General features: G+C 40.5%; 1 protein-coding gene across 1 annotated transcript in view; it reads right to left on the bottom strand.

Moving 5' to 3' along the window:
- Nucleotides 1-5,773: 5,773 nt before the first annotated feature.
- LOC118565028 (glutathione hydrolase 5 proenzyme-like) overlaps nt 5,774-26,338 on the bottom strand; it is a 40,195-nt gene continuing 19,630 nt past the window's right edge. The window contains exons 3-12 of the mRNA XM_036144575.1: nt 23,911-24,006; nt 22,324-22,516; nt 22,080-22,240; nt 21,731-21,877; nt 21,311-21,447; nt 15,159-15,343; nt 8,164-8,255; nt 6,269-6,375; nt 6,009-6,119; nt 5,774-5,923 (exon numbers count right to left, since the gene is read on the bottom strand). Coding sequence (XP_036000468.1) covers nt 5,774-5,923; nt 6,009-6,119; nt 6,269-6,375; nt 8,164-8,255; nt 15,159-15,343; nt 21,311-21,447; nt 21,731-21,877; nt 22,080-22,240; nt 22,324-22,516; nt 23,911-24,006 — 1,379 coding nt within the window. The remainder of the gene's footprint in view (nt 5,924-6,008; nt 6,120-6,268; nt 6,376-8,163; nt 8,256-15,158; nt 15,344-21,310; nt 21,448-21,730; nt 21,878-22,079; nt 22,241-22,323; nt 22,517-23,910; nt 24,007-26,338) is intronic.

Raw genomic sequence — 26,338 nt, forward strand, 5'->3', positions numbered from 1 at the left:
AGAGAGTGATAAAATGTTCTCTGTCTGCTCCGTCACCTGGAAAGACAGATGCGAAAAGAACAGCACAACCAACAGAAATAAAGCAACAGATACAATCGAATAACACCTACATGCCATTGCTAAATCATATATATTATTATTTAAACTGACATGTGTAAAGTGAAACCTGAAAAAAGAAAGTGAAAGAACATACATAAATAAATTAATTACAGGCTTTCTGTATATAAGCGAACACTTAATACCTGGAACCCTGCACCTGTGGGAGTTTGTGAGAGTGCACTAGTTTAGGTGAAAATTGTCCAGAAGGAAATAGCTCGATAGTGGTTGTGGAGAACCAAAGGCCCTCCTTCCCCGAGCACAGAGGCAGGAGTCAGGGGACCCATAACCTTGGACTCCCAAAGGGGCCCCCAAAGCAGGGCGCCCAGAAGGGGCCGACACAGGTTATCTGCAACCCCCCCAAGGAAAGAGGAGAGACGACCCCGAAGAAATCCCCCAGCCACCGCAATGCCGACGCCCCCAAGAGCCACGGGGACAAGCCCGTGGGCTTCGCCGGCAGCCAGCCCCGCTGAAGTGGTCCCGGCCATGGGCCCTGAGGGCCAGAGGCTACCGCGGCGGGGGCCCAAACCCGAGGCCCACCAATGCGCCAGAGGGCCAAGGCACCTGCCAGTGCAGCGGAGGAGGGCAGGACGTGGGGGGATGGGCTCTGCACCTAGCGGAGACTTGAGATGTTCTTGGGAGAGGGAGCGGACTGTACCCATACCTGGGAAAAAATAAATAAATTTAAAAAAAGGAAAACTCATTCACACCATCCCTCCCTAGTGCCCTACTCACCACACACAGATTTACAAAAAAAAAGGACACTGTACACACATTCCCACAAGACACTCGCATCCAACACTCACAAGAGGGGGGGTCACCCCAATTCAACTATACGACTGCTTGTGCCCAACCCCCGACCCCGCCCCCGGACCAGACGCCCCCCGGACCAGACGCCCCCCGGACCAGACGCCCCCCGGACCAGACGCCCCCCAAAGAGGGGGGGCCAACACGACCCATACGGGCCACCGAGCCAGAACCCCCCTCACCCCCTAAATACCTAATAAACCCCCTCCCTTCCCCACCTTACCCTAGCCGCCCCTGCCCCCCACCCTTCCTGGGGGTAGCGGAGGCATCAGCCCCGGACCTGGCAAGCTGCTGACTACCCACAGCAGCCCCCCACCAAGACCCTGGACACAGTGGCCCGCACCTCCTCCAGCCCCCAGACTCCTTGCCGCCATCTGAGAATGGGGGTGTGCAAAAGACCCCGATCTTCCCTATGCCCGCTCAGATGTTGTGTTGTTGCATGTTGTTCTCAAGTGTGTGCACGGCACAGCCCACCCCCCCCCTCCGGAAGGAAGCTGGTGCCGCGCTCCAATGTCTAATTGCCAATTAGACATTGGAGGCAATGTCTAATTGCCTCCAATGTCTAATTGCGAGAAGAGGTGAAGGTAGCCGTTGGAGGCGAGGCTCACACAACATAAGCCCCCCCCCCACACACACACACATGTCTTCCCCCCACCCCCCACCCCATACCATGGCCTACATGAGTGTGCGTTGTGAAAAGGTTTGGAGTGAAAGTGTCTAAAATGCATGATAAAATTGGGGAGAGGGACGTCACCAGAAAGTGGCAACCTCCAGTAACGCCCCCTCCCCAAGGACCTAAATGTGTGGCGGCGTGATGGAGCAGGCAGAGGGAGGAGTCTGGGGATGGGGAGCAAAGGACTGGGAAGCCATCCCAGGGAGCAAGCTCCCCTACTGACTCCAATAGGCACCCCTGCTCCCCGAAAGCTCCACCCAGAGAAGGGGGCCTCGCCAGCGGCACCACCGTAGCCCGGGGGCCAGGGAGAGGCCGCAGGGCCCTCCAGCCAACCACCCACCAGGATCTTCTATCCTGTTTAAAAGTGGGGTGTGGTTAAGTTTTAGTAAATCCGTTAATTTAGACGACACAGTAATACCTAAATATTTAATATATTTACTGATTGCATTTGTAAATCTAGGGAGTTTTCGAGAGAGCAATTAATTGACAGTACCGTAGATTTAGACCAGTTTAAAGAGTAATCTGTGTCAGGATTTTGTCGAGGGTTAACCCGGACACAGCACGCACACACAGAGTAGGATTTAAGAGAGTTTATTGCAGGTGGATGGTGGTGACATGAGGAACCAGAGTTGTTACCAGACGGAGGTGAATGATGCAGGAGCTGACTGGCAGGTACAGAGTCCACGAGACAGAGAGGAGCTGGGCTGCTGCAGGACCAGGGACGAGACCAGGACGAAGACGGAGAAACTGAAGCCAGCAGCGCAGCCACACAAAACCAAAACTTGACGGACCGGGAACCAAGACGGGGGAACAGGTGCAGGCAGACACGAAGGACAGCAACAAACACTACGAGCCAACGACGAGGAGACAACTGAGGTGAGTTTATAAAGGGAGCCTGACAGGTGACGGGAATGAAGACTAATTAGAGTAGGTGTGACTAATGGCTGTCGGAGGGAGAGCTGGGTGAACTACAAAATAACCAGAAGCGAGACAACTTAAACCATGACAATCTGATACTTTAGAGAAAGATTCTAGTATTCTAATTACTTGTGAAAGAGAATTATTTGAATGCTGGAGATAAAGTAATACATCATCTGCGTTTAGACTAATCTTATGCTCTATTTTCATGCATTTTATACCTTTTACAGCTTTTGTTTGTCTGATTGTTGCTGCTAGAGGTTCTATAAAGATGGCAAAAAGTGATGGAGAAAGAGGGCATCCTTGCCTGGTGCCCCTCTGTAGACAAAAACTGGAAGATATTTGATTATTTGTCCTGACACAGGCTGTTGGAGAACTGTATAACATTTTTAACCAATTTATGAAAAAAATTGCCAAAACCGAATTTATGTAGAGTAGCAAATAAAAATTTCCAGTTTACTCTATCAAATGCTTTTTCTGCGTCTAAAGACAATATATTGGTTTTAATGTTTTTACTGTAGGAATAATCAATTAAATTAGTAATCTGCATGTATTTGTGGATGACAGCCTTCCTCTGGTGAAACCAGTTTGATCTGGATGTATTATGAGAGGAGTTACTTTGTCTAATCTTTTTGCAAAAACTTTACAGATTATCTTAATATCCACATTAATTAAGGATATGGGACGATAACTGGTGAGCAACATAGGATCTTTGGCTGGCTTGAGCAGAAGGCTGATGGTGGCAGAATTCATATTAGCTGGAAATCTACCTTTTTCCTGTATTTCCTGCAACATTCTGTGGAACGTTGGGGCTAGAATATTCCAGAACTCTTTATAAAACTCAGTGGGGAATCCATCTGGACCTGGAGCCTTTTTATTAGGCATGCTTTTAAGAGCTTCCTGGGTTTCAGCTGTTGTCAGCGGGGAATCCAGTGTCATTCTTTGGTTATCTGATAATTTAGGAAGTGTAATTTTATCCAGAAATTGCTTGATATCATTCTCTGATGGATTTATCTGTGGCGTGTATAAAGATTTGTAGAAATCGCGGAAGGTATTATTTATACACTCCGGTTCACTTACTGTATTACCAGTTGAATCTGTAACTGCAAATATAGTTTTCTTCTTATTTATTTTAAGCTGATTAACTAGGAAGCTTCCTGACTTATTGCCATGTTCAAAATGTTCTATTTGAAGTCTTTGTCTTAGAAATCTATTTTGCTTTTCAATATAGTGGTTTAGTTCTAATTTTACTTCACGGATTTTACCTAACTTTCCTTCTTCTTGAGAGAATTCTAGTAACTTAAGTTTTTCTTCTAATTTCTGAATCTTTTTGTTTTCTTTTTTCATTTTATGAGATGAAAAAGAAATTATTTTACCTCTCATCACTGCTTTTCCAGCTTCCCACTATATTGATGCCGATGTACCTGGTTGATCATTGTATTCCAAGTATGAAGCCCACTGTTCTTTGATGAATTTTTATAAATTCTTCATCTTTAAGCAGTGATGTATTAAATCTCCAGCTTTTGTTTTGTGGGGTGATTTTTTTATTAATTAAGGTGAGAGTAACAGGAGCGGGATCACTGATAGCAATAGGATGAATTACCGTCTCTGAAACAACCGACAGCAGTGAGCTGCTTATTAGAAAGTAGTCCAGACGAGAGTATGAATGGTGAACATTTGAGAAAAAAGTATATTGTTTACTATTAGGATGAAGAGAACGCCATGCATTGCAAAGACCAAAATCACTCATGTATTGTTTGACTACACTTACTGACTTCCAACTACGCTGAGTCCCTGTTGTATTCAACCTGTCTATATCGCTATTTAAACCAAAGTTGAAGTCACCTCCTATAATTAGTGAACAATCCCCGTGTTTTGAAAGTGCAAGGAAGAATTGGTGGAAAAAAGAGGGGTCATCAACATTTGGACCATATATACTGACAATACATAGCTTCTGGATATGGATAGCTATTTTAATTATTATGTATCTACCTTCAGGATCTATAGTTTTGTCTAATATTTTAAAACTAACGTTTTTGTGGATTAAGATTGCTACACCTCTCTGTCTAGAGTTACAGCAGGCAGCAAACACATCAGGGAACTCAGGTGAATTAAGCTCACTTGCATTTGTAGCTGATTTGTGGGTTTCTTGCAATAAGACAACATCTGTCTTTAATAAGTAAGTAAGCTGGTTAATGATCTTCATTTTTTTCTCTCTGGTGCCAGCCACATGCACATTCCATGTCACAAACTTTACATTCGCCATAGATGTGAGTGAGAAGTTAGAAGGTGCATGCCCTCGAGAAAATAGTCATACATAGACCCAGGTAGCATCATATGATGTGCTTGTGATTGTCTGATGATCAGGAAAGAAGCAGACAAATAAGATAGAAATACACAAGGAAATAAGAAAGTGCAAAGAGTAAGAGAATGTGAAAAAGGATAAACAATAGCCCGTGCCTCGTGTACCCAACCGTGAACAACAACCATACCAACATGCTTTTGAGCTGTGCGTGTATTTCATTTATCACCGTGTACCGATCTGTGCACCCTTTTTATTTATTTATTTTATTTTATTTAGTGTATTCAGGTATACATGATTCAAACTTATGGAGTCAAAGGCACAAATTGTGCTAACATGAAAAACTTTCAAAATGGGAATTTAATGAATTGTTTCAACAATGTGGGCTGTGTGCTCGGCAGCTCTTGTTTTCATCACCACTACATGCCCCGCCTTCAACCGTAATACCGCAACGTGAGTGGCCCGAACCATTCTTGGTTCGAGATGAATAATGTAGAAGGAAGTGCAATAACATGGATTCTCGTCTGTTTTTGAATGCTCAAATAGAGGGAGAATTCAGCTTGCAGGTATGGTTATTAAAATAAAATGACTTAAAATGACTTGCCTGCTATGTATTCATGAGCCCTATTTACATGTGAAAGAAATATGAAGTTATTTGAGAGGCTTTGTGGATGATGACTATGACATTCATATCAATAAAAAAAAATTCAAGAAAGGGCAAAAATATTAAAGCCTTGCTCCTACAAAACACACAAGAAGTAACAAAAAGAGTCTTGTTTTTTTCATGGTGACAGCTTGTTACAGTCTGTGTGAGCTCATTCCAGTCACAGGAAGACATGTTACTGCAAAGCCTCCGCAAATTAAGCCTGTTGTTCTGTGTCTTATTCAGTGATGTCTGAGAACAACAGGCACCTTCTGCTGCAGGAGGATCTCGGCAATTTTCAGGACATCCTCTGCAGCCAGCAAAACTCTTGGTGTCAATAACCAGCTGCTTCTCCTCGTTTCCTGTCATCAGACTCAGCACAGATGCAGCCTCCCTTTTTCTCCACAGCATTAACTGTGGAATTATATGAGTCGTCAGCTAGTTTCAATAGGTGCCCCAATGCTTTAAGAGTCATGTTTACATCCTGAAGAGAAAGAAGGAAAACCAGGATTAGGTTAAAGCTGTGCAGTGTGTTACCTGACCCCTGAAAACAGTCACAAATGCATTACCTTGTAAAAATGGAGTTCGACCTCTACTGAGGTTTTAGAGTCTACAAAGACAAGAGGAGTAGCAATTGCCTCTTTAAGGCTGTTTCCAAACCAAAGGTGGTTGATGAGGGCCTGCAAGAGAAAGAAGACATCCTGATGGGAATGTGCTGATAACAGTCATGGTGATCATGAAGGAAGAGCTAGCTGTGACTACAGCGAGGAGCATCAGTGTGCAGCAGTTAATCCTGAGTGCACTTATTGTGATTGCCATGGCCACGTACAGAGGCCAATGCCGATGTGATCCTGCTCCCACCACTCGCTCCAATCACCAGTATCTCCGAGTCAGACTTCAGCACAGCGGGGGCCATGGAGGAGGGGGGCTGCTCCCCTGCAGACACAACAAGAGCCATGACTGACAGCACAGACAACTGCAGTTCATGCCAACATTGTCAAGAGAAGAAGAGATAAATGATTGGAAATGCTTTCAATGAATAAATGTAAGTCAGACAGAGAAAGACATGGAGTTCATCTTCATGTGTCTCATCTTTTGTTGAATGTCTCGTTAAAAAGGGACGTATTCATGCTAATTGGATTTCTCAACAGTTTTGTGTTTCAAATGTGTTTTCTTTTCTATTTCAGACCTCAAACACTGGACCATTGAAAGTAAGTATACAAAAAGTAAGAATATATGGCCTGCAACGATTATTTATACTCCTTGAATGTTTTCAATAATTCTTCTGTATTTTATCAGAACAGTATATGTCTTAGTACATAATTGTGAAGTAGAAGAAAAATTATGAATGGTTTCCCCATTTTATGAATAAAAGCCTGAAATGTGCATGGGGTTTATGTATTCAGCCACCCTGAGTCAATACCTTTCACTACACTTACTGAGGTATGTCTCTGCCAGCTTTGCACATCTAGAAAATGAAAGTTTTGCAACGTAGCTTAAGTGTTGTCAGTTTGAATGGAGAGCATCTTTATACATACTTTTTAAATTTTCCCCAGATTCTCAATCAGATTTAGGTCTGAATATTATCGTGTTTTCAGCATTAAATCATCCCATTGTAGCACTGGTTGTATGTTTTGTGCCGGCTTATTGCTAGAATGTGAACCTCTGGGCCAGTCTTAAATATTTTGCATCCTCTCATCTGTTTTCCTATTCCTACTTAGTTAAAGAACCATCGGTATGCAATAAATCTAAAAACATTACAAAACTGTATAACTTTTCAATAATAAATAGGCTGAAATATACTCTTACATTGCAAAAAAATACATTGCCATTTTAGGTAACAAGCATAAATAATCACTTGAGCATGACTGTTCTGAATGTACATGTGGGCTTGTTTCATTTTAAAACCAAACAGAAAAAAGCTGAGCTAGCACCTCTGTAAGTGTGAAATTTTATACAGAAAAGCTTTCAGCGAAATTTAAACTATTACCATGTTCACCCAACCAGACAAGCTAGATTGATAACGTGTAACACTGCACATCATCAATCTGGTCGCGCGTCTATTCATGGAAAGAAGGGATATTCAGCAGAACTTTCCAAGATGATTGGGTGAAGGGACACCTAGAGCCGCATATCAATGATTAGTTTTAGCCAATCATGGTATCAAATTAAAACGTAATAAGTAGGCCCCATGAGAAACCACAAGTTACGCTGGTCAAGGCACTTTTTCCTGTTTTTCTTTCAAAGAAGAAATCATGGATTCTGACTAAACAGATGTGATAACAGCAGCTATGCATTCATCCTCCTGCGCTACCATGTCTTTCGTCATAGCTGTATGTCTCACCTCAAACCATAATACTCTGCAGCGTGATTGGCCCGAACCCTTTTTGGTTCCGACTGAGGCGGGAGCAGGACAAGATTGATTCTCATATGTTTGTGAACACACAAACTCAGCTTGCAGGCAAGGTTATTGTTTACCACATTACCACCACACACAAACAAACCATTAAACCTGAGTAGATTACAGAAATGGAAACTGGGTAGAAACCATCCCAAAACACAAGAAATGGGAGGAGATTGCAATTGGCCTGATCAAATAAAGAGGAGAAATTTCATCTTATATCAAAGTTTACATCAGTTTTTCACAATTCTTGCAGTTTCCCTCTCACCATTACTATAACTGTCTATAGTAAAAATTAAAAGACATCATATTAATCTGATTACCAGGAGAGATCTTATCCGTCATTCCACAAAAGTCACTCAGCTCACTGTTTAGGATGATTCCAGTGCTTCGGGAGTAGACCCCAGAGCCAAATCTGTAAAGAACATGTGCAAGTTAGATAAACTAGGTCAATACACTCTGATAATAAAGCACTCCCTTACTTTAGTAGTATCCTTAAAAATCCACCCATTTGTTTCTAAATCATTAAATCTTCCTGCTCTATATGACCTGCCTCACTTCTAACTCTAAAGCCATGGATTTGAAGAAGTAATGGGGATGGGGGCAATGGCAAAATAGTCTGGAGATCCACAATCAGATTTGGTCATTTTCCAATCTCCAGTTTTTGTAAAATAGATAAAAAAAAGTCACCTGGTTAATGTAATCCATTCCTGTATTCTATTACACATTTATAGAAAAAGAGTTCAGAAGAGCTACACTGAAAATATTTTTTCCACCTCCCTGCAGAGATTGGTCAATAATATTAGAAGCAGAGGTGATGTCACACCATCTTTGTAAGGACCTGAAAACAGGGTTTTACAAATAAGATTAAACAAAAACTAAACTACAAAGTAAAAAAAAAAGCATCATCTTGCATTGTGATTAGCATGGCATCCCAAAGCTGCATTAATTTTGCGTTTATTCAAAACAGAGCACAAGTTGGAGAAATCAAACATGCTTAGGTACTGACTGATGCAAATCTTCTGATTGGGTGTGACACGGAAGGTCGGGTAGGAAAAGCTAAGAAACTGACATGGGATTGTTGGTTGTTAGTGTTATGTGGGAATGTGTGTACAGCGTCTTTTTTTTTTCTTTTTTTGATAAGTCTGTGTGTGGTGAGTGGGGCACTAGGGTGGGATGGTGTGAATGAGTTCTTTTTTTTTGTTTGTTTGTTTTTTCCAGGTTCCGGTCCAGTCTGCTCCCTCTCCCAAGAACATCTCATGTCTCCGCTAGGTGCGGAGCCCATCCCCCCACATCCTGTCCCCCTCTGCTGGCTGGTGCCTTGGCCCGCTGGCGCATTGGCGGCCCTCAGGTTTGGGGCGGGTTCCCAGGTGGGTGCGCGCCCCTGGGGCCTCTGGCCCTCAGGGCCCATGGTCAGGACCTCTTCAGCTTAGCTGGCTGCCGGCGGAGCCCACGGGCTCATTCCTGCGGCTCCTGGGGGCTTCGGCATTGCGGTGGCTTGGGGCTCTCCTCGGAGTCTTCTCTCCTCTTTCCTTGGGGAGGGGTTGCAGATTTCCTGTGTTGGCCCCTCTTGGGCGCCCTGCTTTAGGGGCCCCTTTGGGAGTCCGGGATTATGTGTCCCCTGACGCCTGCCTTGGTGCTTAGGGAAGGCGGGCCTTTAGTTCTCCACAACCACTATTGAGCTATTTCCTTCTGGATAATTTTCACATACACAAGTACACTCTCACAAACACCCAGTTCTAAGTGTTCACTTATATACGGAAAGCCTTCCTCACTTTCTTTTCTCAGGTATCACTTTATACATGTCAGCTTAAATAATAATACGTATGATTTAGCAATGGCATCAAGGTGTTACTCTATTGTATCTGTTACACTATGTCTGTTGGTTGTGCTGTTCTTTTTACATCTCTCTTTCCAGGTGATGAAGCAGACAGAAGACATTTTATCATTCTTTCCCTTTTATTTCTTCTTTCTTTCACCTCTTCTCTTTCTCTCTTTTTTCTCTTCTTGTTCTTCCTTTACTCTCCTACTTTTCCATTGTAGTGTCCACATAATTTGAAATTCTCACTGCAGGAATCACAATAAAACTATTAACATGCATAAATCAAGCAGAGCACTACAGCGAATGCTGTTTGCTCCACTTGTGAAAGCAAAATCTGTCCAGCTCTATTTGGCATTAAGACATCAATTCTTATCGCCACATTGCTAAACAGGACACTGGGGAGAAAAAAAAGAAAAGAAAAAAGAAACTGACATGGGTGTGCAAAGAGTAGGTGAATTGAGAAATAATGGAAGTAAAGGAGTCATTGTAGGAGTAGGAGTGCCTCCAAACAGTAATATGAAACAACTGGTTGGGAATCTGAGGGAAAGAAACAGAGAAGTTAAGGAGACAGACAATAGGAAGAAACCAGTTCCATGGTGGAATGATGAGTGTAAATTAGTAGTATGAGAAAGAAATAAGGCACGTAAGTGGTTAAAAAGTCTTAACATTTTCAACACCTAATTGAATATAAAACAAACACAGGAAAATATGAGAAGTACAATAAGATGACCAAATAGAACATCTTGAAGAGATTTCTGTAATACAATTCCTTTAGCATAGGAACCTTGCAAGGTCCCTTACCGGTGCTAATGAGCTATAAGGAATCTGACAATCTTGTGCGTGACAAGTCGTATAAGCACAGCCCACCTCACAGAAATTACCAAAAATGTTCAAGAGCACTTGTAAGTATAAATGTTAACTTTGAAAATTAAACTTTGATTATTTATTTTGTACACATTTATTTTGCATATAATATATATACACCAATCTCTGTTAAAACAAAACTTATTCATAAAATTAAAATTATTAGAATAAATATAACACAATCATTGCCATTATATTAACTCTGTTTAAGAAGACAATAACAAGCAACTGGACGAGTTACTGTTAGAACTAGAATGTCTGTATAAGTTTATGTCCCTTTATATATTTTGGTTTGTGTAATGGAGAGCTTCAGTCGTTTGCTATATTTGTCTGAGTTGCTTGTTTTATAATTCTTTTTTTGGAAGACTGTAGGCCCAGATTTCACTCGCATCATCCATGTGTATTTCCATCACATAATGACTTTGGATAAAAAGGATGTCCGAATTCAGAAGCTCCTTTCCTATCCAGGACTGAGTTCTTACTGTTAAACCCATGAAAGGTCAAGGAACAAGAGCTAGGAGCTATAATTAGAACATTTCGGATACAGCCAAGGTCATGGGAACAGCGGCGCCCCAGGTGGCCTTAGGAGTACACCTCATTCCACCCCTCAGATACGATCCAGATGACAAAATAAACATGCTGTGTTTTCATTGTTGCTGAATTTCTGTATTTTATTTTTATCATTGATAAAAATTGTGATTGACATCAAAAAGCTTAGCTTGGTGTGGGTGAATGATATAAAGATGTTTTGATTGTGTTTAGAATAGTTTTGCCAAACTTTAAAAGCTCTGTCATGGTTGGTAGCAAATTCAGACGCCACGCGGCTAGAAGGTGTGTTTGGGGTCATTGTGCTGTTGAAAAATAAGTGATAGTCCAACTAAACGCAAACCGGATGGAATAGCATGCCGCTGCAAGATGCTGGTTCAGCTCTAGATAGGAGTTGTCTACTTTGAATAACATTGTAATTGGGTTACTCCACGTGAAACAACTAGAATTTAAGTAAAAGATGTGGTGCCATTGGCAGTACTTTAAATTAAAACAGTCAATTGTTGTGTTTAAAGGTGAAACGTCACTGTAATATTTCTTCTTCTTCTTCTTTCTTCTTCAATGGATTTCACACTTAGGGGGTTAAGGATAAGTGAAAATGTTTGTATTTCTCTGTGGGTGACAGCTGTATTAATTGAACAGAAGTGAACTGAAGTGTATAAACTCAGATTTAATGCAGTTGGTGACGTGATGCCTGCTTGTAAAACAGTTGAGTACTGTGATAACTACACTATATTTCTATAGTAGCCTCGATGCACTTATTTACTGGTGGTAATGTGTACTAAAATGTTGTTTGGAGTAGAGAATTATAAGATGTACACAAGAGGTGACATCACATACGAATGTGTTCTGTGAGAAGTTAATGATACAATGGCTTGTTCACTTGAGGTACAGTTTAAAGCTGAAACAAACTGACACTCAGTGAAATTTTATGCAGTATTCATTTGTGAATTATAGAAATACGATCCGAATGATGAACTGAACTTGTTCTGTTTTCATTGTTGCTGAATTTCATCTGTATTTTACAGATGCTCTCTTTGATACTGTGGTAACATACACTACCGTTCAAAAGTTTGGGGTCACCAAACAATTTAGTGTTTTCCATGAACAGTCACACTTACTCACCACCATACGTTGTGAAATGAATAGAAAATACAGTCAAGACATTGACAAGGTTAGAAATAATGATTTGTATTTGAAAAAAGATTTTTTTTTTTAATCAAACTTTGCTTTCGTCAAAGAATCCTCCATTTGCAGCAATTACAGCATTGCAGACCTTTGGCATTCTAGCTGTTAATTTGTTGAGGTAATCTGGAGAAATTGCACCTCACGCTTCCAGAAGCAGCTCCCACAAGTTGGATTGGTTGGATGGGCACTCCTTGCGTACCATACGGTCAAGCTGCTCCCACAACAGCTCAATCGGGTTCAGATCTGGTGACTGCGCTGGCCACTCCATTACCGATAGAATACCAGCTGCCTGCTTCTGCTCTAAATAGTTCTTGCACATTTGGAGGTGTGTTTAGGGTCATTGTCCTGTTATAGGATGAAATTGGCTCCAGTCAAGCGCTGTCCACTGGGTATGGCATGGCGTTGCAAAATGGAGTGATAGCCTTCCTTATTCAGAATCCCTTTTACCCTGTACAAATCTCCCACCTTACCAGCACCAAAGCAACCCCAGACCATCACATTACCTCCACCATGCTTAACAGATGGCGTCAGGCATTCTTCCAGCATCTTTTCATTTGTTATGCGTCTCACAAGCGTTCTTCTTTGTGATCCAAACACCTCAAACTTGGATTCATCCGTCCACAACACTTTTTTCCAGTCTTCCTCTGTCCAATGTCTGTGTTCTTTTGCCCATCTTAATCTTTTTCTTTTATTGGCCAGTCTCAGATATGGCTTTTTCTTTGCCACTCTGCCCTGAAGCCCAGAATCCCACAGACGCCTCTTCACTGTAGATGTTGACACTGGTGTTTTGCGGGTACTATTTAATGAAGATGCCAGTTGGGGACCTGTGAGACGTCTGTTTCTCAAACTAGAGACTCTAATGTACTTATCTTCTTGCTCAGTTGTGCAACGTGGCCTCCCACTTCTTTTTCTACTCTGGTTAGAGCCTGTTTGTGCTGTCCTCTGAAGGGAGTAGTACACACCGTTGTAGGAAATCTTCAATTTCTTAGCAATTTCTCGCATGGAATAGCCTTCATTTCTAAGAACAAGAATAGACTGTCGAGTTTCAGATGAAAGTTCTCTTTTTCTGGCCATTTTGAGCGTTTAATTGACCCCACAAATGTGATGCTCCAGAAACTCAATCTGCTCAAAGAAAGGTCAGTTTTGTAGCTCCTGTAACGAGCTAAACTGTTTCCAGATGTGTGAACATGATTGCACATGGGTTTTCTAATCATCAATTAGCCTTCTGAGCCAATGAGCAAACACATTGTACCATTAGAACACTGGAGTGATAGTTGCTGGAAAAGGGCCTCTATACACCTATGTAGATATTGCACCAAAAACCAGACATTTGCTGCTAGAATAGTCATTTACCACATTAGCAATGTATAGAGTGTATTTCTTTAAAGTTAAGACTAGTTTAAAGTTATCTTCATTGAAAAGTACAGTGCTTTTCCTTCAAAAATAAGGACATTTCAATGTGACCCCAAACTTTTGAACGGTAGTGTACCTGAGACCCGTAACACTAGAATTACTAAAACAGCATGTTACGCCCAAAGAAAGTAGCTCCTTACCCTAAAGAGTTAGTTTGAATTTATGAAGTGAGGTTCCATGAAGTTATAAGCAGTAATATTTCAGGATGTCAGATCAGTATCAGCTTGTTAAAAAAGTAAACACTCCATTAAAGTGTGGATCTGCTGATCATGACTCTGTCCAGATAGTATTTTAAATGACTGAAATCTGGGAAGCGCACGTACACACCAACTGCTGCTGCACAAGTGGCACAAAATCAAAAAGTTAACAGGAGGACTTAGACCAGAGCGAACAAACATGGACATTGTTCAGCTAGACAAAACAACTCTGATTATAGCAGTCTTTTATAAAACTACAGGCCCTTATCTAACCCAACATATCCTTTTATCCCACTGATAAGAAGTAAAGTTTGAGCAGTTTCAAATAGCTTCAGTCAGCTAAAACAGCTGCCGTAAGTCTGACTAGCTGTCAGCTTCCACTACTCTAAAGACTTTACTTTTTCAACAAGCACACTAAGTTATGACATATTTTTACTACAGGTGGAGAACCTTTAGTGGTCATAACTTCACAGAACCTTTCATCATAATATACACACTAAGCCTTTAACTTTTTCGATTTTTAAAAGCCTGCCAACAAACCCAGCATGTTCCATGAGAGACAGAGATTGGAAGCTCAAAACAGTAACTTTGCTGAGCCTTCCTGTTATCCTCTGAAAGCCTCACTTAAAATAAGTTAATATCTTCTGACATCACTCTAGATCTTCAGACTTCATTTTAAACATTTCACTGATGCTGTAAACACCTAATTAGGTCTTCTTCGCTTAACAACTTGTTGAATGTTGTGTGGTGCATTAACTGATCCAAATTTTGGAGTTTTGGCTGATCAATGCCAGTCGATCTGAGAAGCTGCCAATCAGCTTATTTCATGGTGCATCTCTATTTTACTTATTATTCTTACCATGCTGCATATATATTATCTAAGCTATTTACCACATACCATGCAAAAAAATATGATAAGCTAATCAAATTGAGGTAATTACAGTAAACTATGACTGCAAACCTCAAAACTGCTCATACGGTTAGAATTATTACTTATGATTCTTTTTCCACAACCGAGTAATTTTTTAAAGTATGTCTGACTGGAACCATTATTTTGTATTTTTTAGCAGCACATTTGCACTTCTTTATGTAGCTCATGTGATGAACTCTTGAAATCAGAACTCTGTGTTATCATCAATGAATTAAATCAGCTGCAAACCTACAGCAGAACGTGTTTTTCTAACCCTCCACTCGCCAACCCTGAGATGATCTGTGACCCCAACTTAGTCACTCTTCTGTAAACTATCTGTAGGTGTTCCTGTCAAAGCAAAGCTCATCAGATACTGACATGTGGTTGATGGTGCTGGTGACGGCGACGGCTGATCCGTCTCCAGCCAGGACAGACACGTGTGTGGTACCCATGCTGTCCAGATACGAGGTGAGGTTGTAATACTCGGGATCGTGTGTCCTGTTGTCGCTTATCCGGCTCCGTATGCGGTCAGCAAAGCTATCTTCTGTAATTTGCTTTGCTTTCTGTGAAAAATTAAAGGAAGCATATTAATAAAATGCAAGACCAATATCATAAAAAAAGAAAATGATTAAATATAAGGTTAGCTTTAAAGCAATCTGTAAGCTGTTTTCACTCGTTAGACCTTTTTAGGTATTTTGCCTTTAAAACTCTAGTGTTTTAAAAATATGGCTTTTGATATTTACAGAATGAAAACATTTAAATGAGACAGTGACATATTACTCTGTATTTCACATGCCCTTAAAGCTCAGTAACAAAATCCCACAATTTGCTATCCAAAAATAATGGTTGGTTGACAATTTCACTGATAAACCAGGTAAAAAGAACTTCAGGAGAGAAAAGACAATGCCATGGAAAAAAACAGTTACACACACATCACAGACCAAATGTTTGGACACACCTTCTCATTCAAAGGGTTTTCTTTATTTTTGTGACTATGAAAGTTGTAGATTCACACTGAAGGCATCAAAACTATGAAAAGTGTGAAATAACTGAAAACATGTCTTATATTCTAGGTTCTTCAAAGTAGACACCTTTTGCGTTGATTACTGCTTCACACATACTTGGCATTCTCTTGATGAGCTTCAAGGGGTAGTCACCTGAAATGGTTTTCCAACAGTCTTGAAGGAGTTCCCAGAGATGCTTAGCACTTGTTGGCCCTTTAACCTTCACTCTGCGGTCCAGCTCACCCCAAACCATCTCCATTGGGTTCAGGTCCAGTGATTGTGGAGGCCAGGTCATCTGGCGCAGCACCCCATCACTCTCCTTCTTGGTCAAATAGCCCTTACACAGCCTGGAGGTGTGTTTGGGGCCATTGTGTTGTTGAAAAATAAATGATAGTCCAACTAAACGCAAACCGGATGGAATAGCATGCCGCTGCAAGATGCTGTGGTAGCCATGCTGGTTCAGTATGCCTTCAGTTTTGAATAACTTCCCAATAGTGTCACCAGCAAAGCACCCCCACACCATCACATCTCCTCCTCCTCTATCTGTTCACCTTTTCTGCGTCGCACAAAGACACAATGGTTGGAACCGAAGATCTCAAATTTGGACTCATCAGACCAAAGCACAGGTTTCCACTGGTCTAATATCCATTCCTTGTGTTCTTTAGCACAAGCAAGTCTCTTCTGCTTGTTGCCTGTCCTTAGCAGTGGTTTCCTAGAAGCTATTTAGCTGTGTTTCAACAATCAAACACCTTCTTAACAACGACCAGCCGCTTTGACGTTTTCCAGTCAGGTTCCCGTGCTTACCACAGTACAGAGACCGCCCTTATCAAGGTGTTTAATGACATCCGTATGAATACAGACTGTGGAAGAACCACCGTATTGGTTCTATTGGACCTCAGTGCAGCATTCAATACTGTCGATCACTCCATCCTGTTAGAACGCCTGGAGAACTGGGTCAGCCTTTCTGCTACAGCTCTCCACTGGTTTAAATCCTACTTAAAGGACAGGAAATTTTTTTGTATCAGTAGGTAACTTTACATCAGAGATTACAAAAATCACATGCGGGGTTCCCCAAGGGTCCATCCTGGGTCCCCTCCTTTTCAATATCTACATGCTCCCTCTAACTCAGATCATAAAAAAACAACATCAGCTACCATAGCTATGCAGACGACACACAGCTCTACATCACCATGTCACCAGATGACTATGAACCAGTTCAGGCACTGAGTAAATGCTTAGAAGAAATCAATACGTGGATGTGCCAAAATTTTCTTCAGTTGAATAAAAACAAAACAGAAGTAATAATATTTGGACCAATAGAGGAGAGATCAAAAGTTAGAACACAGCTTCAGTCGTTTCAGCTAAAAACCACTAATCAGGCCCGAAATCTGGGTATAAAGATGGACTCAGACCTGAACCTCCAAAAGCCAATTACAAGGTTGGCTTTCTATCACCTGAGGAACATTTCTAGGATTAAAGGACTAATGTCTCAGCAGGATCTGGAAAAACTAATCCATGCGTTTATTTTTAGTCAAATTGATTACTGCAACGGTGTTTTCACAGGTCTGCCTAAAAAGTCGGTCAGACAGCTGCAGCTGATCCAGAGCGCTGCTGCACGCGTCCTCACTTAGACTAAGAAAGTAGAGCACATCACCCCAGTTCTAAAGTCCTTACTCTGGCTCCCTGTATCTCAGAGAATAGACTTTAAAATACTTCTGTTAGTCTATAAATCCCTTTAGCAGCTCAATACATCACAGACTTGTTATCAGTGTATCAACCCTCCAGACCACTAAGGTCTTCTGGCTCCAGCCTGCTATGCATACCCAGAACCAGAACTAAACACGGAGAAGCAGCATCTAGTTCCTATGCTCCACTTATCTGGAACAAACTTCCAGAAAACTGTAAAGGTGCGGAAAGCCTGAGTTCCTTTAAATCAAGATTAAAAACACATTTGTTTAGGATTGCCTTCAACTGTTCTTGTTAACTGAAATACCACTAGTTTTTTTTATTCCTACTTGCTTTTATTCTGTTTTATTTTGCTATATTTTAATCATGTAAAGCACTTTGCATTGTCTTTGTATTAAATTGTGCTATATAATTAAATTTGCCTTGCCTTGCCTATTTCACCATGAAGGCCTGATTCACACAGTCTCCTCTTAACAGTTGTTCTAGAGATGTGTCTGCTGCTAGAACTCTGTGTGGCATTGATCTGGTCTCTAATCTGAGCTGCTTTTTTCTTGCCATAATACAAATTCTAACAGTCTATTCAGTAGGACTATCAGCTGTGTATCCACCTGACTTCTGCACAACACAACTGATGTTCCCAACCCCATTTATAAGGCAAGAAATCCCACTTATTAAACCTGACAGGGGACACCTGTGAAGTGAAAACCATTTCAAGTGACTACCTCTTGAAGCTCATCAAGAGAATGCTAAGAGTGTGCGAAGCAGTAATCAAAGCAAAAGGTGGCTACTTTGAAAAATCTAGAATATAAGACATATTTTCAGTTGTTTCACACTTTTTTTGTTAAGTATATAATTCCACATGTGTTAATTCATACTTTTGATGCCTTCAGTGTGAATCTACAATTTTCATAGTCATGAAAATAAAGAAAACTCTTTGAATGAGAAGGTGTGTCCAAACTTTTGTTCTGTAACTAACAGACAGACATACATACATACAGCCAAATACTGGCTGGTTCAGTGTATCCTTAAGCAGCTCTATGATGCTAGCTGTCAACTTGGTGAGTCAGTCTTACCAAGGGTTACCGATTCTGTCTGCATGGTCACGTAAAATGGGTGAAGTTGAAATCAGTTGACTTATTTCAATGAAGAGGTTGAAGGAAAAACAAAAAGCTAATTTAGAGCTGCTTCATATATCAGAAAATACAAACATCATGAAAAAAACAGGCTCATATGTTGAGGGGAAAAAAGATCAGCTAGAAAAGCATGGGTTAATGTAAGTATATTTATTGCACTTTTCATCAATAACATCACAGATTCATCTTTTCCCATTATTACACAGCCCTAGCACAAATCAGTCCACTTATCCACATCATAGCTATATTATTAAAACATTAATGTAGCCAAAATGTAATCATTCAAACATTTACAGCATCAAATTGCTTGATGGACATTGCAGAAGGTTTTAATCTCAGTCTTTACGCAAAGATATTGATCATTTTAAATCCTCTCAGAACCTAATTAACAACAAAGATTTTAAAGAAGAATCAATGCCAGAAGGAGTGGATATGGTTTTTAAATGTCTAAATTAGTTTTCTCCTTTTCAGGGTCTTTGAAGTAGCATGAAGCATGTTCACGTTGGCTTGTGATCCGGTAAGCTGGTCTCTCAATGCTATTGATCAAATATTTTCGACGGGTAGGCAACGAAAGGAGGACCCGTCTGGTCCTGTTTTGACTCATTTTGTGGGATAAACCCTATATACCAGTTCACTGTATTCGCCTTCTGCCGGACTGGAAGGCAGAAGGCGAATACATAGCGGACTAAGCGGGATTAAGCGGGTCAGAAAATGGATGGAAGGATGGATGGATGGATGGATGGATGGATGGATGTTCAGACATGTTTGTGTAACATCCAAAAGCGGAGTCGAACACAGACAGTGCCTCAGCAGAGAGGAAGCCCCGCCACCGGTAGGTTTAAAAAACATTGTTCACTACGGATTATTTTGGTGTTTTTGTCTTATTAATCCTTTTCACAGACTCATGCCAGAAGGTTTGCATACATTGTATGTACTTATATTATTACGAAACTAACGTTTACGTCTTAACTTAAATACATATCCTATTTTTTTTTATTTATATCATTATTTAAGTAGAACAATGACCAGTGCAAAATTAAGTTGTATTTACCAGAGATGAACTGTAGACTGCAAATTCTGTCGTGGTATGATGGCTCCCCCAGTCGATTGGGATTGTCTGCCTGCATCCTTTTCATTGAAATTATCCATTTCTTCTTCTTTCTTCGTCCTTCGGTAAACGAAAGAAACGTACATCCGACGATTTGGAATGCCTCTGTGTGCAACCGGGAGCACAACAAGTCGTAGGCATTGTTTAGATTCCAAAAATAAACTAACTAAAAGTACGCTCTAATTCACCCGTTTTGTCATGTAGTAGATGAGGACAGTACTGTTTTTGCCTACCCGCGGGACCCGGATGTAGCGCTGATGTCACGCGTGAACTGGTCTATATTCTTGGATGAAAAACGGTGTGTCTTTCGACTTTGTCATTCCTGGACGTTTGAAACGGTTGTATGTTTGGATACAGGATACTTGGATTTCTACATATTGAATTTGGTGGATTTTTGATGTATCAGCAAATACAGCGGATGTCGGTAGCCATTTGGCCTTGATCAGGCTGCCGGCTGCAAATGACGCGCTCACTAAGGCAGTGAACGAACAGTTCTGGAAGGTGGAGGAGCAGAGTCGACAAGCTGGCTGCGCTGGAACGCAGACTGGCTTCGGTGGTTGAACTCTAGGGGAGATGGGATAAAATCTGGAAGTGAAACGCCTTGTTTTTGTGGTCTCTATTTTTTCCACAGAGTAATGGCAGCGCCCTGTGGGCACCGTGTAAGGTGGTGTTGTTGTCAGCAAGGCCTCAGTAAATCATCTCCCCCTGAAATGTTTGTGTATATATATATATATATATATATATATATATATATATATATATATATATATATATATATATATTAATTAGTGCTGTCAGTTAAAGGCGTCATTAACGGCGTTAACGTAAACCCATTTTAACGCCGACAATTTTTTTGTCGCCGTTAATCGCGCGACAAAGTTTTAGTACACACACAATAACTAGCAGTGTAGCGAGAAAGATGTGCACGATGGGGGATATATTTTCAGAAGAAGGTATTTTAATAGAGAAACATGTTTGATTCTAATCTTCTGACAAAAATAAATCCTGTTAAGTAATCAGTCTCTGTTTTAGGTCCAATAGTTTTAGATTTCGCTCACAAAGATTTTTTGATGAACTAGGATTTGACTGTGACTTTGTGAGAAGGACAAAAAAAGAAGAGGATGAGTGTGTTCATGCACCACCGTCCTGTTGATTAAACTCATTGGATGAAAAACTGAGAGCTGTAGTGGAGATCTCAACACTTGAAGCCTAGATCAAGATACTGAAAATACTTTGCTGCTCCCTCTGAGTCTCCTTTCCCACAATAAAAACGTCCACAGTGAACACTAATGATAGCACAATGTGGCAGTGTAAGGGCATGATGTGTTTACTGGTCGGAAAAAGATTGGATTTAGGACTTTTTGACTGGTCAGAGCCAGTTGACCTAAAAATCATCTGATTCCAATCCCCAGCTAACTTATTGGTGCAATCTCTAACACTGAATACCATCAGCAAACAGGCTTAAATCGAAGGAAATTGTGGTGGCTCACACTTGACCTCAAGCTCAAGCTGTTGCAATGACCCAGAAACTGAGAATTTGAACAGGCACCAACTACCATGTGTAAATCAGTGAACATTATTACTTAAATTAATACTTACTTTGATTTCTTCTGATTTGAAGTTTGGATCCACAATGCGCTTCTTTAGTCCGTTGGTATATTTAAAAGCTTCAACATAGCGGTGATAAAACTGGGTCTTTTGATCAGTAGACTGAGGGGATGACTTCATCTGATACCCTGTAAACCAGAAAAATAGTTTATTTAAATACAGCATGATTTTGTGACTGATTTCATTGTCACTATACATTATTTCCTACCCTTGGTCAAGCCTGTTCAAACACATTACCTATATAAGATAAGATGAAATTCCTTTACCATCCCACAATGGGTAAATTCAGGATATTAGGATAAATGTTCCAAAATGTAACATTTTAAACATCTTTTTTTTTTCTATCATGCCACATTTTTCAAGTTAACAGTATAGAGAAACAGCAGCATGTCATCTGCATCCAGCAGGAACCTTTCATAATGTTGAGGATGAGGCTGAGGAGTGCTCCTCCTGAGGGGGGTGGGGGGATGTACATCTGGTACTCTCCCATAGGGACAACCCACGCATCAGTTACTGTAGCGTTATATGATGCCAAGTCCTCCAGTGTCAGGACTCCTCCTGGGTAAAAACAGGGAAACAAATCCTTTCAGCTGAGCAGAGGCAAATATCATAAAACCAGTCCACATAAATCATGTCCTGTAAACTGTCCTGGTCTGAGTGCGTACTGTAGCACTTACAGAACAAATTGAATAGTTAGCTTATAATTGGATCACTGCACTATGCAGACACAGAGAACCGGTAGAAGCTCGTCTGACAATACCTGCTTCCTGCACATCACGGACTAAATCCTCTGCTATCTTTCCAGTGTAGAAGACGTCTGATCCATTATTTGCAATCATCTCCAAAGTGTCGGCCAGTTTCTCAAATGTGATGTTTCTAGTCTCTTGATTTACAGTTCCATTTTCACCTAAAAATGCCTCCCTGAGAACAGTAAGAGAGAGGTGTAAATCTTTAGCTCTCCTTTATGTTTTGAGCCACACTGGGAGTCATTTCATCTTACATACCACAGGGATGGCGTCTGGTTTTTGTCAATTTTTTTGATGGCTTTGCCTTGGACTAGAGGAATAGGGAATCCCTCTCTGGCCAGCTTGATGGTCGGCTGAAAGAGGTCGGCCCACGGCAGTTTTCCATAAAGTTTGTGAGCCATTTCGTAGCCTCGAATTTCCCCTGGTACTCCAATCCATTTCCCATTGCCATCTGCAAAGATGGATGAAGGGACAATGTTTGAATATTGTTCAAATATTATTTTGTTCTGCAGTGTGGTGTAATTGGATATAGAACAGAAAGAAAATACATCACCTTGGTTCTTTTGATTTAAGGCTGAGTCTGCCATAAATATTAGTGCTAAACACTACTAGCAGGCCTATGCTCATCTTCTGCCCTCAAATCATAAGTTATTATTCCAGCATTTTGAGTCCATTCAGCAATGTTTTCATCCACTGACAAACCATGTTTTTGTTACAACTTGTGACGTAAAAAAGGAATTTTACTATGTTCTTTTATTTAGACTTATTTGAATGCATCATGATAAAACTGTATATGTGATAGAGCAGGGATGTCAAAGTCAAATACACCGAGGGCCAAAAAAAACAAATTTGCTACAAGCTGAGGGCCGGACTGGTTCAATGTTTAGTAAAATATATTGAAATTATTGAACATAGCCTATTGAACCAAGACCTAACACTGTGTATATTATTGATAATTAAATAAATAAAGCAATATTTTCTTATGGATCTGCCAGTAATTTCAAGTGAAACCATTTTTCAACAGGCAAACAGATAAAAACAAACTTCCTTCAAAGAAAAATCGCATGTTCTGTACATAAAAAGAATAAAGCAATATTTTTTTATGGTTCTGTCAGTAACCTCAAGGGAAAACAGACAAACAGCAAATATTTTAAGTGTTTTTAAAAACAACATATGTTTCTTAATGTCAAGATAAATACATCAATAAAAGTGCATGCATTACAAATTAATATTTCATTATTGTGCTGCTCCATGATCCTAACGATCACTGCTTTGATACAATAAAATAAGTAAGAAAAAAAATCAAATCAGTTGTATTCTTTCTCATGGCTCTTATCTGCCATTTTCCCTTCAATTGAGAGCCCATTCAATTGAAAAAATATGAATGAATAAAATACAATAAAATAAAATTGCACATGCACTTGCTCATTAATAAGTTATAGCCGATAAAAAATATGAACTGTTGCGCTGCAGTACAACAGGTCACGTGATTCGAATTTTGCCGCTCAGCCAATCAGATCGCTGTATTGCCAGCTGTGTGAGTTCAACCAGTTCATCATGGCTGCACACGTAAAGTGTTGTATGCATATGTTTTCAGACGAAGAAAGCCCAATAATACAATTTTCTGGCTTTGACTTTGACATATGTGTGATAGAGGATGAAAAAGTAGCCCATTATTATAACGTGAAAAACACAGACTAAATTCCTCAGGAGCACAGAGGCCTTTAAGGACAGTTCATAATGGATACAGCAGGAACAACAAAAAATACTCTCTCCAGAGATCTGGAAGCACATTCAAAACTAGCAAATACATCTAGCTGCATTTGACATGCAGCAGCAACATACCTGCAAACATATTAGAGGACCTGCGGCAGGAATTCAGCAGATCAGGGTTCACGTTTGACGGTGCCGTCTCCCTGGAGTTGATGATATTCACATTACCTTTCAAGAGAAATTTACCCCATCAGATATCTACAAAAGCGTACTGCATCCACCAAAGAAAAAAAAACTGAAAACATTGACATGGGAATTATACCGTTTAAGGGTTGAATCTTTTTAAAAATCATCACTTTGTAGAAGCAAAATGAGCAATACGGGCAATATTGCTGTTGCTTTGGTCGTTGGTAAGCTTTACCAGCAGGCTGAACAAGAGGTGGCGCAATTAAGGAGGCAAATCTGAGCAAGGAGAAGATTGATGCGGCAGAGGAGGCTCAGAAGGCAGGCTTTGCTCACCCATCTATTGCCAACTGGTAGGCATTTTAAGCATGACAGCCTATATCTGACTTTTATCTTCAAAAAAACATTGAGGATGGTATTAAACACGTGATCAGGTTAAAATTGTGACAATTCTTCTATAAATAATTAAAATGAAAACCCAATTTTAACATTAGTAACAATATGACAGTAGGGTTAAGCTACTTCGTTGCACCTACTGACCGTCACAGCATTGATTATTAAGAAAGGAAAAAAAAACATATTTTTATGTCTGCCCACCTTTACAGTGATTAATCTATAAATTATGTGCAGTTAGTTCAGCCCATTTATTCAGTGAAATGGTAAAAATACCAGAGAAGGGAAGCCATTTGTTACGTTTACTGTACCTTTTACCTTTTCTTTCTTGAGAACTATAATCATCTGCATGTTAAACAGGTATAGTTTTATGCTGTGAAAAGGTGACAATTGAAAAAAACAATTATGGTAACATTTTGATTTTTTTATTTACAGGAAGAAACAGAAACAAAATGTGTGAGGATAAACACCTCTGTGCCAGTCCTCCAAATAATTTTTAATGAGGGGGACCTGAAACCACCATCAGGGCCACCATCATCCTCCTCCTTCAGCTGCTGTCCATCCAGAAGGTCCTTGGATGGCCACAGGAGATAGAGGTGCTGGTGACCCTCTACTGGCTGGCCTGCAGTGCATCCTATAGGGAAACAGCTTGCCAATAAGATCTCTTACCTTCTTGTCCTTAAATAGAGCCAACAATGACACACAATTGATAAATAGATCATATTAATTGGATAGAAGATTAAGACATATCAGCATATTACCTAAATTACAAGTTAATCATATATTGGTACAGGTCAAGTGGAGGCACGCTACAACAGACACCACGCCAAGGTGAGAAACATCATTGGGCGTGCCTTTGGTGGTCTGAAAACACGGTGGCGTTCCATCTTCTTAAGGTCGCTGGAGGTCCACCTGACGTTTGTCCCAAAAGTAATCACCGCCTGCTGCATCCTCCACAGTATTTGTATAGAGGCAGGGGACCAGCTTGATGTGAAGGACGAGGAGGTTGACCCAGAGAAGGACGGCCAAACAGCATGTTTAAGTGAACATGACTACATCTGACCTAACCTAGATCAGTTGGAGTCATGTTCACGTGCTGCTTGATTTCCTTTTTTTACCACCTGTAAAAATACATTAGATAATCAGTAAATTAATTTCAATTCCAACTATTTTTAACTGTAAGTTTACAGGCGTTGTCTATTTGTCTAAGATCTTAATAGGAGTTATTTCTTTGTTTTAAATCATGTTAGTAACTGTTAATAATTTGTTGAATATATTACACCTTGATTCTGTTCCAAAGATAAAACATTTGTATAAAATAAATGTCTGTTTTTTAATATACTGTTACTATTGTTTTCTTTCCCTCTTTATCCTCTCAATTATTCGTGTCCTGACTCAGACGAAACTCAGATAGGAAAAACATTTGTAGATTTTATTTATTTATTTATTAATTAATTTTATATGCTGCTGTCGTCCTTGGGAGACATTTACAATTTATTCCATTAAGTATTGAGTTAATAAAGCAACTCCCGTCAGTCAGATAACCACAAAACAAATAAATCAGAACCAGCGGTACTATGCACACTACTTGGCCGACAGAAGTGTACTAAAGACGGACTAACATCAGCCCTGGGTGCGGTTTCCCTCTGAGGTCTGTGGGTCACTCTGCTCCGCTCAACGTCAGACTTTTTTTTAAAATTACGTACGAACTCTGTAAACAGGCTACATAGGGAAGCTTAAAAGTAGAATGTTCTCACCTCAAACGATCTGAAAACCTGCTTTTGAAGAACTACAGCAGCAGAAAAGGGAATTTTTAACTTACCATTGTGAGTTGTGTTTGCGCTTTCTCTGATCAAGCTGCGGCCGCGGTGCATTCTGGGCAAGTGGTCAGTCTGAAGAACGCACAAGTCTGCTCTGATGCATGCTCGATAAAGAGGGCTGGGCGAGAATAACATCCGGGGATTCGGCGCGTTCTCGGTTTGGC

Source organism: Fundulus heteroclitus, chromosome 12, assembly GCF_011125445.2.
Source record: "Fundulus heteroclitus isolate FHET01 chromosome 12, MU-UCD_Fhet_4.1, whole genome shotgun sequence".
Lineage (NCBI taxonomy): Eukaryota > Metazoa > Chordata > Actinopteri > Cyprinodontiformes > Fundulidae > Fundulus > Fundulus heteroclitus.